This window comes from Sceloporus undulatus, chromosome 3 (assembly GCF_019175285.1).
Source record: "Sceloporus undulatus isolate JIND9_A2432 ecotype Alabama chromosome 3, SceUnd_v1.1, whole genome shotgun sequence".
In the NCBI taxonomy this organism is placed as follows: Eukaryota; Metazoa; Chordata; class Lepidosauria; order Squamata; family Phrynosomatidae; genus Sceloporus; species Sceloporus undulatus.
The window spans coordinates 170473218-170487332 of record NC_056524.1 but is presented as its reverse complement, the minus strand read 5'-3'; the positions used below and the strand labels follow the sequence as shown (position 1 = coordinate 170487332).

Below are 14115 nucleotides of genomic sequence, written 5' to 3'. Positions count from 1 at the left end.
AATGCTCAAGGTCCGATCCATACTGCAGAAATACTCCAGTTTGAGACCGCTTTAGCTGCCCTGGCTCAGTGCTAGGGAATCCTGGGAATTGTAGTTTTATGAGAAAGAGCTCTGGTGCCACAATGAACTACAATTCCCATGCATCTGAGGAAGTACGCTTAAGTCTAGGAAAGCTGCCAACTTTTCTTTCAGTGAGTCTCAAATGTGCTACAAGACCTATCTATCCTCATCATCACCACTATTGTTATCATTAAATCCAAATGCATCTGCAGAAGTGGACTTAAACTGGCAACACTGATATAAATAAATAAAGGATAATAATAATAACAACAACAACAACAATATACTGTAGACTCTATCTCTGGGGCTGGGATCTGGAAGCATGGAGGCAATTCCCTTGAAAAACCAGGGAATCCTGGGAATTGTAGTTTGTGAGGGCGGGGGCAACCACTGTCCTCTCTCTGATTGGCTGTTAGTGTGACTCCATCCAAACAGTATTGGTTGCTCTGTAGCCTGGCTCTCAGAGGGACTCAGGTGCTAAGAGAGAGAGAGAGAGAGACCCTTTTCTGAGGGTGGGGCGGAGACCACTCTCCAGCCCTCTCTCTGATTGGCTGAAAACTGTGAGTGTGTGACTCCAAAGGATTGGTTGCTCTGTAGCCAGCCTTGCTCTCAGGTTGGAGGGAAGGTAGGGAGACCTTCTGCCTTCCGAGGACAGGAAGGGAAGGAGCAAGGAAGGAAGAGAAGAAAAAGGGAAGGGAGGAAGGAGGGAGGGAGAGAAGGAAGGCGGGAAAAAGAAAGGGAGGGAAGGAAGGAAGGAAGGAAGGAAGGAAGGAAGGAAGGGGGAAAAGCAAAGGAGGAGGGAACGGAGGAGGATGCTCCTTTGCCTTTGAGAGAAGCCTTCCCTCTTTAGGACGCAGGGGCTTTCTGGAGTACAAGACGACCCCCGACTTTGGGGAAGATTTTCCAGGGCTAAAAAGTCGTCTTGTACGCGGGAAAATACGGTAGTTCCAAATGTCATTCTTAGCCTTTAACTAGAAACTTTCCAATAGTCAGTTATTTCACAAAGGGAGGACAAAATAATTTGTGTAGGATAATTTAAGTTTCCTAAGGCTTCAGTCCTTGGCAAGTAAACAAAAATATTTAAATATCAAAAATGTCAAAGGCAAACTTATCAGTGTATAGCTTTAAATTAACAGAGTAGTAGAAATGTGCCTTTTTCTAATTGTGCTTCCCTAAGAACTGAGACTGACTTAAAAACTTTAAAACAAAAGTTTACTAATGGGTTTAATCTACATAAAAACTATATTCTAATCTAGCTAGTGAATAGTTAAGGTATAAAGCTAAATTTAATATTTAAAGGAGGACCTAAATCACATGGTTAGTGTGAATGAAAGAAAGACGAGTTTGTATGCAGGAAGTCCCTATCTATCTAAGGAGGGAGAAAGAATGCAAAGATCTTCCAACAATTAGCATTTAAGACAAGATAACTCTTCTGAAAATCATACTTCAGCAATCTAATTTTATAGCTTTATATAAACTTTTAAGATAGGTGATTTAAAAGTCTTTCAAAACGAAGTACTTAAATATTTTAAGAACAAAAAAACTGTTCCTAAATATTTCCTAAAAATATTTCCTGTTCCTAAACATAGTTCAGAACTATGAGCTATAAAGTATGTATATCTACCACAGAAACTGTTCACTGTTCACATCCATTTTACAGTCAGTTCAACTTACCACTGTGGGCTTGTTCCAGACAGTCTGCCGACAATGTTTAATTGCCTTGCAATGAGATGCAGCCTGCAAGTTCCGACACCAGACCTCAGGACCTTTTGTGCAATCATTCTGCAGTAGGAGGGGACTTGACAAGGCTGCCAGGGTAAAAGTTGATTTGAAAAGTTATTTTAAAATTTCAGCATTTCAAAAGGCCTAACATATATATAAAGTTTGTCAAAATCTGGGAAATAGGAATAATTCCTTCATTCAGAAGGATCTAGAATAAAATGTTCATCTAATTGTCAAAGTATTTTGAACCACGAACATCTGCAGCTGCCTAGAATGTTTTTCTTGTCTGCCATCTTCTCAGCTCAGATACATTAGAATAAGAAAAGCTGGAGTTAATATAAACACCTTACTACAGAGTGCTTGCCATCAACCAATTAGGAAATATTAGATCATCTGTTTCATGTTACCATAGAGGAAGCCAAACTCAAATATATAATGGAACAAGCAGAATACGGATGAGGAAAGGTGCTGCTAATTAGGTATAAGAAGCAACATTTATACTTCCCACGCCAACTCAAGCAGTTCTACAGACTCTTATGAAACTTTACAGTAGTGGTGTATAATTAATATTACTATAGCCAATTCATGCTGCTTTCAGTCTCGTACATCCAAGATTCAAATTGCACTTTCATTTTCTAGTTTACTTAGCGAGCATGCTAAAACATAAAGGAAGAATATTTTCAACTGTTGAAAAACAGAGATTAATTTCAAATACATAGCCCAGGCTGGGAGACTGTCAAGCGCAAACTAATGCACTGCCATTACAACATGGAAAAGTTTGGTGAATAATGAACATTCAAACTGCAGATAATCACAAGATGTTTATGACCCTCAAGTACTGTATGTCATATACTCATCCTTGAATGTCACAAGGTAGTTTGAAAAATGCATCTGACAAAGTATCAGCCCCTAGCTAAGTGAAACTCTTTCTAAGCTCTAACTGCTCCAGGGCTACAAGAATACAGTTGGTCCTTCAGATCTATGGTGGTTCTGTTGTAGGACATCAACCAGATGTCAAAAAACATGATTGATCAACACCAGGGGTAGGCAACCTGTGGCCCGCGGGCCGGATGCGGCCCGGCAAGGCCTTGGAACCAGCCCCAGCCCAGTCCTGCCGCCGATTGCCGCCGGGGCCTTTGGGGGGCAATTGTCTATAGAAGCCTCAGAAACATGCATTTATATTAACATTTTTTTTAAAATCGGCAAATTTTTTCACGTGTCCTCCATTTTTATTTTAAAAATGCCCTCCATTTGAACATTTTGTCCTACATTTGTCCCGGTTTATTTATTTATTTAATTTTTAAAAAATTATTTAATTGTTTATTTTTTGGCTTCGGCCCCCCAGTTGTCTGAGGGACTGCTACCCGGCCCCCGGCTGAAAAGAGTTGCCTACCCCTGATCAACACCCTGTATTATTAAATAGTGACAATCCAAACATGCACGCTTCAGAAAGTCTGTATTCATGTCACTGCTATGTAATAATATGGGGTGTGACAATCTGCGGATGATCAAATTCACAGATCTGAAGCTGCTGAAAAGAGGCAAATGTAAGCAAGGGAATAACTTCAGAAAATGAAATTTTATATTACACCATTATATGACTATATACTGTTCTATCAGATTCAGTAAAACCTCTTTATGTTCTTGATCCCACACCCTCCAAAACAGACAACTGAAGCCAGTGTGTTAACCATCTAATTAATGATAACCATGTAACTGAGGAGAACCGAGTTCAGTGTGTGTGTGCTATTCTTATAATTCTTTCCTAGACTATGGCTAAAATGACCACTGAGAAGGGTGCTGATCATCTTGTAAAACAAATGCAAGTTCCAAATTTCATAGAAATGTTTGAGCTCAAAAATATATGCCATAGTCTTGAATGGACCGCCAGCAGAAGTTTCTTGCCACTCCTTTTGGTGCCAGCTTTAGGCTGCCTTAGGCATCCTCAGAGCAACTTTGAGGCAGCTTAAAAGCATGTGTCATTTGAACACCACACCTCCAAAGCACCCGGAAGGCATTTTATTTGGCCCATGTGTTTCAGGCCATAGTAAATAACACATAAAGTTTGTTCTAATTCTATAAGACAAATTATTACACAGTCTACCTCAGTCTGTAAATACAGTGCACCCATGCCATATGTGACACGGAGGGAAAAACCAATGGCGTGCAGGCTCACAGTGCACACACCCCATTATTTTCAATGGGGCGCAGGCATACACATTTTTTTCCCTTACGCAGGGGGGTCTGGAACAGATCCCCGCATAACAGAAGGGTCCACTGTACAAAATGCATGGGGGAAACCTGGCTACTTTTTAGCCAAGGTAATAATCACCTTGTGGAGGTTGAGATTGAGATTGCTGTTCCACTTTCAGATGTTTCAATACACAGTATATAATAACTGACTAGAACTGAACTGAAACATAAGTTAAGCTTATAGTTCCAAGCAGGCTTGTCTAAGAACATAGCACAATGCTATACATTTTTGTATCAGCTTTTACATGCTGGTTCTAGCCCTGATCTTAATTCCAGATAATACTCCAAATAGAATTACAACAGTGAATGGAGCCAGAGTTTTATTTGTGAGGGCTAGAAACAGGAAGATAAATTCCTGTTTTATGCTGATTAACATTGTTGTTTCACCTGTTCCAGGGTGAACCAAACAGGAAGAGTAGGATATAAGTCAAGGAATTCGCTCACGTAACAGCTTCTGCTCTCCAGTCATAATCCAATGATCAAACTATTATGGTTACTGGAGGACTCAAAATGGTTAATGTGGTCAGGTATGCAATCCTTGCAGGACAAATCAATTTCACTCCTCAGTGAAAATCAAAATCACCAAGTGATACATGTCTACATATTTTTGGAAAGTATTTGGCCAAAATCAAGTACAGCTGTCCTTAATTCCTTTCTCTTAATTCATCTGTCAGTTAATGGTGTCCCAGGGCAGCTGAAAGTATTTTTCACTCTAGAATCCTTGAGGGTCCCATGGTTTCAGATACAGCTCTAATATTACAATGCACAAAGCTAAGCCATTTCTGTGTGAAAATGTGACTAAACGTAGAAAACTGTTCCTTTCTCTTGACTCCAGTGCTTTTACTTCTGCCAAAGCACTATGCAAAAGGCATGTGAAGAATGTTATTGCAATGATGACAGCAGCAGATCATTAGAAGATATAATACAATAGGCCAATGAGGTGGACAAATGGCAGGTAGGTATTGAATAAGCAAGCAGGTAAGGAGGTAGCCCTATCCCAGAAGATTGCAATTGAGCTATGACAAGAACATTCAAATTAAGGCAGTTTTTTTGGTTCCACAGAGTTCTAAAGGTATTAACAGGAGTCCATCAGATACACGTACAACTAAAATGTCAGGAGTCCATCAAATTCCAGGGCAAGTGAAATGTAAAAGCAGTGGATTTCTATATTCCCCAAATCCCCAAAACACAAGATTATATAATCTGCTTTAAGTGATCAATTACCATGCTCTGCAGCACTTTTATTTTTCCTCCTCTCTCCTCTTAATATATTTTTCCAGTTCCTAAATCCTTTATATCATTTGCACATGCTCAGAATGCCTCCTGGAGATCCAGCAACACTATCCTGGCAGAATTAATCTCAGATGCTCTCTGAGCATGTGTAAAAAAAGAGGGGGACAGAGGAGAGTATATTAGAAGGAGAAATAAAGAGATGTCTACTTTTGGATACAGGAAACATTTGTTCTGCACTTTTCTGTTGAAGAACTTGCCCCCTTTCACGTAAGGATAGCATTTCTCCCAACTAAGGATCATGGTGCTGTGAAGTCTGTCTCAATTGTTCTTGTGTGCCCCAGCTCACTTTGCTTAAGCAATTTAATTATGTACAATTCATTGCAGAGTGCATATTATCTCTGCCTTTGGCTTCTGGTGCTGCCGGGTTTCGCTTCTGTAGTGGCTGGAGGGGGAACATAGGTCACACACATTTTCTCCAAGCACAATATAGAACTGAGTGTGAGGACACCATAGCTTTTCTAACTCAAAACAGGCAACTCTTTCATTTTACTGTACGTTACTGTGTTCTAATGTCCTCTGGGTGATTTGAAGACAAAAAAAGATAGGTGACATAGTTCCTTCTCCTTGCCTCACTCATTCTGCCTTCCACCTCACCAGCTATGATAGATATGAGCTGCCCCAACCATATGTCTGTCCTGGTTTCAGACAATACTGGAAGCAAGTGCAAGAAAAGATATATTCTGACCCTTATATTATCTGTGCAGAATCAGCTGTTTTAATAGATGAATGACTAATCAAATAAGCTTAAGACTCAGCTATGTGTTGTGGAAATCATATCCATGCTCTTCTAATGTTTACGAGTGAGACAATTAAACTAGCTTGCTTTGCAGAAACAGAAGTAAATCTACAGAACAAATTCTGCTTATACAGAAGTCTTCTTCGGACATGCATGTTGCAGAATGTGATTATACAGAAATCTATTTGATCCAAAGCCACTACAATGTATTTCATTTACACCAGGCCACATTCGCCTGATCTAGTAGGTTGTGTCTTTGTGTGTTTAAAACACGACTAAGGTGCTACTATGAGGAGTAACCAAGTTGAGGCTGCATTTAACTTCAGAACAACTTCACATTTAGAATAGCTGCTTGTAGGGGCAAGGCTTGAAGGTCCAAGGGACCCAACAGGGAAATAGTTCATTTACAGTTTGAAGTAACCTCTCTCTCGTTTCAAACAAAGCTAGGAAAGTATGTGTTCTGCTGCTTCTCGCATTGTGCCTGCTTCCTTTTCCTAATTCCTGTGCCAACTCCCATTTCATGACCTAGAATTATTTCACTTTTGCAAGATGGAAGCAGGATTTCCAAGATACATTCAAGCAAAGCAATTTAACTTGGTGTCTAAAGACTCTATTCCTAGTATCTGTCACAAGACAAACTACTGACAGAGACAACCTAGACTGCTCTTTCATAACCAACTTAAAATGCAAATAGCAAATAGACATCATTTGCAAATATTAATGAAGGATATTCATCCAAGTAAAGTTTCACAATGAACTATGGTTTCGTATCTCATAAGAATGCAGACCTTCAAGGAACAAGTCATATGTCATGATTTTCACTGCAACATAATTGTTACAATTTGTAAATCAGAACATAGCTTTTCACACGTTTCTGCAGCGCTTTGAGAAACAATGCTTTGAAACACTGCTCATTAAGATGCAAGGCAAACGCCCGAACTACTTAGAGGTGACAGTTTCACTTTTCTAGAACCTATAACAGTATCCTCATTTTTTGTTCTACTCTGGCAAAAAGGGTCTTTTCTGACATAAGACTAAACTGCAGGAATTTTACAAACATTTTCTACAACAACTAGGTTCCTTGATGTCTCCATATCAGAGGAATTAAGACTCAAACCATTGCTTCTTATCCTAGAGCCACTTACACAACCTTTGTATTATTTACAAAGTGACCATAGTTGAGAGATGAAAGAACAACACAGATCTTAAGATTAGCAATTTAGGGAAATATTTGTTTTGGCCTGCAATCTTATACTGATGTGCTATGAATTCAGCAAGACCTATTTAAGAGTGGAAATGTCTAGTATTTGATTATTAGTCTGATAAATTAGTGACAGCCCACACAAATTAATTATTTATTTAATGGTACTTATACCCCACCCTTCAGCCTTAAAGGCTATCAGAGCAGCTTACAATTATTATTTTTAATTAGACAATTCCCTGTTTAATTTTTAATTAGACAGTTCCCAGGCTTACGATCTAAAATCAAGAAACTTGGGGTTTGCACCTCATTTCTAGAAGGCATGTGTCTATATCCTGGCAGTTCATTTTTGCAAAACAAGAAATGCGATAAGCCCCCGACTTCCCCCTGCCCCAGGGTCACCAATAGACCATGACTGCTTAATACATTGTGCAAACACATTTATGGCCTAGCACTGCTGATAGTTCTTAGGGATTATATTACTTGTTGCACAAGGTTTTCTTCCCATCTAGGTTTTTGTTGGGCAGCTTTTTACCCACTGGCAACGCAAGGCTGTAGCAGAATCAACTACTGCCTCCACCCCTTCTCAGGCCATGCTTCTGCGTTTCATAACATGTACTGCAACTGTAACCGAACGCTGTGTTTCAGAGGAAGCCTTTACTGCATTTCAGTAGTGCAAGCAAGGCTTCTTGCTTCCTTTTGGCACTACATTTTGATACCAAAATATGGAGAATCATTGTATCTCTACAATGAAGCGAACAGGGAGCTGGTGGCTTGTTTTCGTCTCGTCCCACAGACTGAACGAGCGGTCTCAAACTGGATTATTTCTGCAGTGTGTTTTGGAGCTATGATAAATAAATGGAAATTCCATAAATGAGGCAATGCAGAGCAAAGTGGACTGGTTCCTGTGTCACCAAGATGCCCCCCAGTTTCCATGGAGAACAGCTGCAGCCAGCAGGGAGAAACAGGAAATTACTGTCGCTGGAAAACAAATCCCCCCCCCCCCCATAAATTACACCCCACCCAAATACCCTAAAAAGCACCAAGTTAGTATGGCTAGATACAAAAGAGAATAACTGTCATTTTCTTCTCTTTTCTTGGTCTGGCCATCTTACACTCAGACCCAGATGCTGAGAACCAAGGAAGGAGAAGGGAATCCTGATAGTGGTTCTCAAACGGTGGGGAGGGACCCTTGGAAGTGATGGTGATGCGAGACTTGGAGGCCTTGATCCTTCCTCCTCCTCCCACATTTTAATGGGTAAAAGTGACACACACACATTCAGTTAAGTATTGAACGTACTTAAATAAAACTGTACTCATTTGAATGGTGTTATTTCCTTGCTAAATGCAAAGGTACATGAATGTGTATGAATGTATATGAATGTGCATGGAATATCGAATGCACATGCAAATGAATAGAATATAAGCACATTAAATAAATTAAACACTTTTATTTGTATAGTACATCGAGGTGTGTGTGTCTGTATATAGATGTAAAGGGGGGGGGTCTCAATGGCAAAAATAATATGAGAATCACTGTTCAACTAAATACCATTTCACTCACAGGCTGGTCCCCAACCAAATTAATGTCCTCCTCTTGTCAATTTTGCATTGATCTTATGTCGTCTACGCAAGTAACTTGCATTTTCTAAGGCTTGGCCCCTGATCTTCCAAGAATATTTATACAGCCATAAAAACATGAAACGCTATTCACTGTTTTCTAGGTGCTTGGAGGATAGGAACCCAAGCAGTGGATTCAAATGGCAGCCTAGACATGTGTGTCTGTTGAGGGGGGGCATCACGGCTACGCCCCGCAACTAGTAAACAAACATGTCGCCAAGGCTCTGGCTGCACAAAGGGCAAAGATTTAGCACCAGAGACCATCCACTGGGTGACCCTGGGCAAGCCACACTCTCTCAGCCTCAAGGGAAGAAGGCCATGGCAAACCTCCTCTGAACCAATCTTGCCAAGAAAACCCCTTGATAGGGTTGCCATAGGTCAGAAAGGACTGGAAGGTGGCTGAAGATGAGACCCCTTCAAAAACCCCATTACAGGGTGGCCATATGTCAGAAAGGGCTGGAAGGCACACAAGAAGCCCTAACAGGGGGGGGGGGGGGGAGAGATTATTGTTATTGTTATTATTTTCTTATATCCTGCCATTCTCCCAATATCGGGACTCAAGGAGGCGAAGAGCAGGTTTAAATCAATACAATTTAAAAAACTGTACATTAAAATGTATAAACATTAAATTTTAAAACTAATTCCTTCATCATCACACTAATTGTGTAATAGGTAATAATCATAATGGCATAATAAGTGGGTGAAGAGACCCCCCCCCAATATTAATAATGGAATAAATGGACAAAGAAAACACCCCCAATAATAATAATAATAATAATAAGGAAGTAATAAGTGGGCGAAGAGACCAAATGACCAAGAATAAAAAGAGAAACGTAGGCTGCATCCACACTGGAGGGATAACCCGGTTTGGCACCGCTTTAACTCTGTTTGGCTCAAAGCTATGGAATTCTGGGAGTTGGAGTTTGTTGTGGGGTCCAGAGCGGAGCAACAAACTCCAACTCCTAGAATTCCATAGCAAACATACAAAGAGCTAAAGCGGTACCAAACCGGGTTATCCCTCCAGTGTGGATGCAGCTTGGGAAGTAGGGAGGGAAGCAGGGCGCGGCCAGTCTTCCTTACCCGCCGCCGCCACCGCGGAGAGGAGAACCAAACTAGAGAAGCACCGCACCATCTTTCCCCTCGGGCTGCTCCTTCTGCAATGCGGTCGCGTCACCTGATCCGCCGCCTATATCGCCCTAGTACACACCGCCGGCCAAGTCGCTACTGCGCCTGCGCGAAGAGCCAACCGGTCGTCCTCAACTCCTCCCTCCCTCCCTTATGTTTTTTTCCCTTGCTGCCGCGCAAACTCAGTGCGGTAGGGGAAAAAGTCCCTCGAGGGACTTGCCGCTGTGCGCATGCGTCCCTGGACAACAATAATATTTGCCCACCCGCAATATAAGCCCCACCCCCCTCAGAGAGGTCTGCTGACACTGATTCACTTAAAGGCGGGGCCAAGAGGCGGTTGGGTCACGAGGGAGGGAGGGGGCGGGGTCTTATTGGACAAAAAGCAAAGTCATGGCGGAGTGGGGGGGGCAGGGTTCCTCAGTGAGGAGGAACTGGCAGCCATTTTTTTATATACATAACGAATAAGAAAAGTAAACAAAGTGCATTCCTGTGACAAAGGTCCAAAACACACACTACAGAAATAAAATAAACAATAACATAAATAAATAAAAACACACCCTGCAGACTTCTTTAACTGTCCTGGCTCAATGTTAGGGAATTCTGGGAACTGTAGTTTTGTGAGACATTTAGCCTTCTCTGTCAGAGAGCTCTGGTGCCACAATAAACTACAGTTTCCAAGATTTCCTAGCATTGAGCCAGGGCAGTTAAACAGGACCTAGGTCTAAAGCACACTGCACAAATAATCCAGTTTGAGACCACTTTAACTGCCGGACCCAATGCTAGGGAATTCTGGGAACTAGTTTTGTGAGACATTTCGCCTTCTCTGTCAAAGAGCTCTTGTGCCACCACAAACTATAATTCCCATGATTCCCTGGCACTCAGCCAGGACAGTTAAAATGTCCTTTAAACTGGATTATTTCAGCAGTGTGTTTTTTGGACATTGGTCTCAAATGTGTTGCAAGATCCCTTTGCATAAAGATATCCCAGACTAACATGGCTGTGCCTCTTAATTCTACCACTATGTTCATGTACTTTGTTATTGTACATGTTATTGTACTTTGCTATATGGCCAACCAGGCTATCGCTGAATATGTTTCCTGGATGTGAAGACAACATATTTTAGCAACTACAAGGGAACCTAAAGGGGGATCCAATGGACTGGGACTTTACTATTTGTGGTTCCTAGAACCTCAGAGGAAGGGAATGGTAAACCTCTAAACAAATCATCCCCCCAAAAAGCCCCATTAAAGTGTTGCCTTATAGGATTGCTTTAGAGTCGCCATAAGTCAGAAACAACTTGAAAGCATACTTACACTTCCAAAATAGATAAAACATTTTTTGTTTAACTGGGATGATATTGGGAACGTTCTACCAAAACAACACCTAAAATTTTCCTAATGCAAAAGCATGGAGGCTTCTCTTGAGAAAATCAATATTTTCTGCCTAACAAAAGTGGCTGTGACCTCACATAGGATGGAGAAATCTGGGATCTCAGAAGTACTTTTCTGCATTGCTAATGGGATTCAGATTTTATCTCCTGGACTTTGTAATTGTTTTCTTCCCAGTGCCATGTGGCTAGAAGGAGGAGGGACCTATTTGCATAGATATCCCTCCATCAGCCTCCAAAGAACAACACACCAACAACACTTTGAGAAAATACAACCCTGTTATCATTTTCCCCTTCCTGTATGATTCTTAACAGCTTTGCCTGATGAAGAAGCCAGTGGCACTTCGAAAGCTTGCAACATTTATTTTATGCATTTTGACTGTCCCAATAAAGATATCATTGTGGTTCTTTTATTATTATTATTATTATTTGGGATGTTATTGTACTTTAATGTATTCAGTGGGACTTTTCTCAAAGAAAGACAGCTAGAATGTAGCTATATTAAATGTACTAAAGAGAATATATAGTGAGTTTTTGGGTAAGTATGAAAAATAATAAGAATCCCCTTCTGACTTCAGTAGTCTGGTTTCTCTTCAACCCTTGTCTTTTCCCTGGTCCCAGAGTTTCAAATTGGCTGCTATTTCTGCTTCCTTGATCACATGCAAGAACAAAGAAAAGTGAGAAACCTGTGTGACAGGCAGGATTTCTTTGCTTTAGAGTGAGCAATTTGGCAAGCAAGAAAGTTTTTATCTTTCAAAGCTGCTGTCTGGTAAACTGAAGTTTTGGCTCTGATCCTTAAATCCAAGAAAGGGGATGTTACATTTATGTGAACCGAATCAAAGTGTCCCTTGTCTTCTATCTCAATAAACTAGGATAAGCCAAACATTTCTATCAGATGTGACATTTATTGCATGAGCACAAAAAAGAACTGCTGGGACATGTAACCTCCGTTCACTATTTCCAAACCAGAAGCATTCTCTGGTTTCCTCTTGTTCATAGCTGACCCACTAGGTCCACTTGGAAAATATATTTGGATTTCTGTGACACCTTAAAGGTGACAAAGTTTTATTAGGCATATGTTGTTGTTGTTTTTTGTAGATTTCAGTACACTGAAGAGGGAGAAACATCTGGTAAAGTAGCTTGGGATCCACAGAAAGCATATTAAAAATAATACAAGATTTACGTATGGTGGCAGACATACTGTAGAAGTCATGTCTGGATGCATCTGTAGAAATAATGCAGTTTGACACCATTGTAACTGCCATAGCTCCATCTCACACAACCCTGGAATCAATAGTTTTGGGAAGCACCAGTACTCTTTGGCAAAGAAGGCTAAAGACTGTAAAATTACAAATCCCAAAACTTCATAGGATGGAACTACAGCACTTAACGTGGGGTCAAACTGCATTATTTATACAGGGTAGATGCACCCTGTGTTGTAATGCAAAGATTCAAGGCAAAATTAGAAATGCTGGGCTCAAGAGAAGCCAAAAATGGGGCCAGTTAACTAGTCATTTCAACTTGAAATTCTAACTGGGAGCTTCCTAGAAACAAAAGGTAAGGTCTGATGTGGCCTGTAGCTCATCTAGATACCATGACCAGAGTGTCTTACATTTCAACCTTCTGTCCAGGAAGAATTTCAAAATGTTCTCAGTTTTGATCTCAACTAAGAAACGTGAATTTACATTTATATTAGTGTTTTTAGTTTTTAATTGGTAATGCCCTACATTTTCCTGGAATGCCCTACATTTGGCAGTGCCTTGTCCCTCTTTGCAGAGGTTATGACATCTGGTCACCCTGACCATGGCAGGTGGTTCAAAACTGGACAGAATGTTTTTTGGCTGGCGCACAAGTTTCAGTGGCCAGTTTCAGGTTTTATATTTCAATTGTGTGGCTTCCTGGAAGCATAAAAGGTGATGTGCTATTTTTTATTTTATTTTATTTTATTTTATTTTACTTTTAAATATTTTAAGGGCTTTAAAGTGGGAGTGCTCTCTGAGTCACTGCTGCTAAGATTCCTGAGGAAGGGGGGAGAGAGGAAAAGAGAAGAGGACTATGACACTACTTCTAAAACACCTGAGGGTGATTTTTTTAAGGCTTTAAAATAGGAGAGGGCTATCTGAAGTATTGCTGGTACAATTCCTGATGTATAGGGGGGCATAAAGGAAAAGCATGCATAGTGGTTTGAGTGTTGGACTTTAACTCTGGAGACCAGGGTTCAATTCCGCGCTCAGCCGCCAAACCCACCAGGTGACTTTGGGCAAGTCACATGCTCTCAGCCTTAGAGGAAGGCAAACCTCCTCTGAGCCAATCTTGTTAAGGAAAAAGCAACATGGGATATACAGTAAATGAAATAAAACATGTATGTGAGAGTCAGGGTGACTCAGCAGAAGCCAATTGAGAACCACACAGGTGTAAATGGTAATACAATTAACAAGTCCTAAATGCCAAGGACAAGAAATGTAAAGTGGATGACTGGACACACCTGACAATTGTTAAGTGGTCAAGGCTGAGATGATGAAATCATTAATTGTAGGATGAACCAAGAGAACCAATGAGAATGATGTACACGCCTACTGGGTGGAAACAGACAACAGTGGGTGGTACCATGCATTGACTATAATAATGACTATGCATCCCAAAGTATTGTGTGGGTTGTAGTGTGGGTAGTGAGGAGTAGAGTATTGTTGTATTGGATAGTTTTGGAGCTGTATATAG

At 40.7% G+C, this 14115-nt stretch overlaps 1 protein-coding gene across 1 annotated transcript in view; it reads right to left on the bottom strand.

Moving 5' to 3' along the window:
- LOC121927268 (prosaposin-like) overlaps positions 1-10122 on the bottom strand; it is a 34399-nt gene extending 24277 nt beyond the window's left edge. The window contains 2 exon segments of the mRNA XM_042460976.1: positions 1735-1868; positions 9966-10122. Of these exon segments, the coding sequence (XP_042316910.1) occupies positions 1735-1868; positions 9966-10017 (186 nt within the window). The 5' untranslated portion in view covers positions 10018-10122.
- Between the last annotated feature and the right edge of the window lie 3993 nt (positions 10123-14115).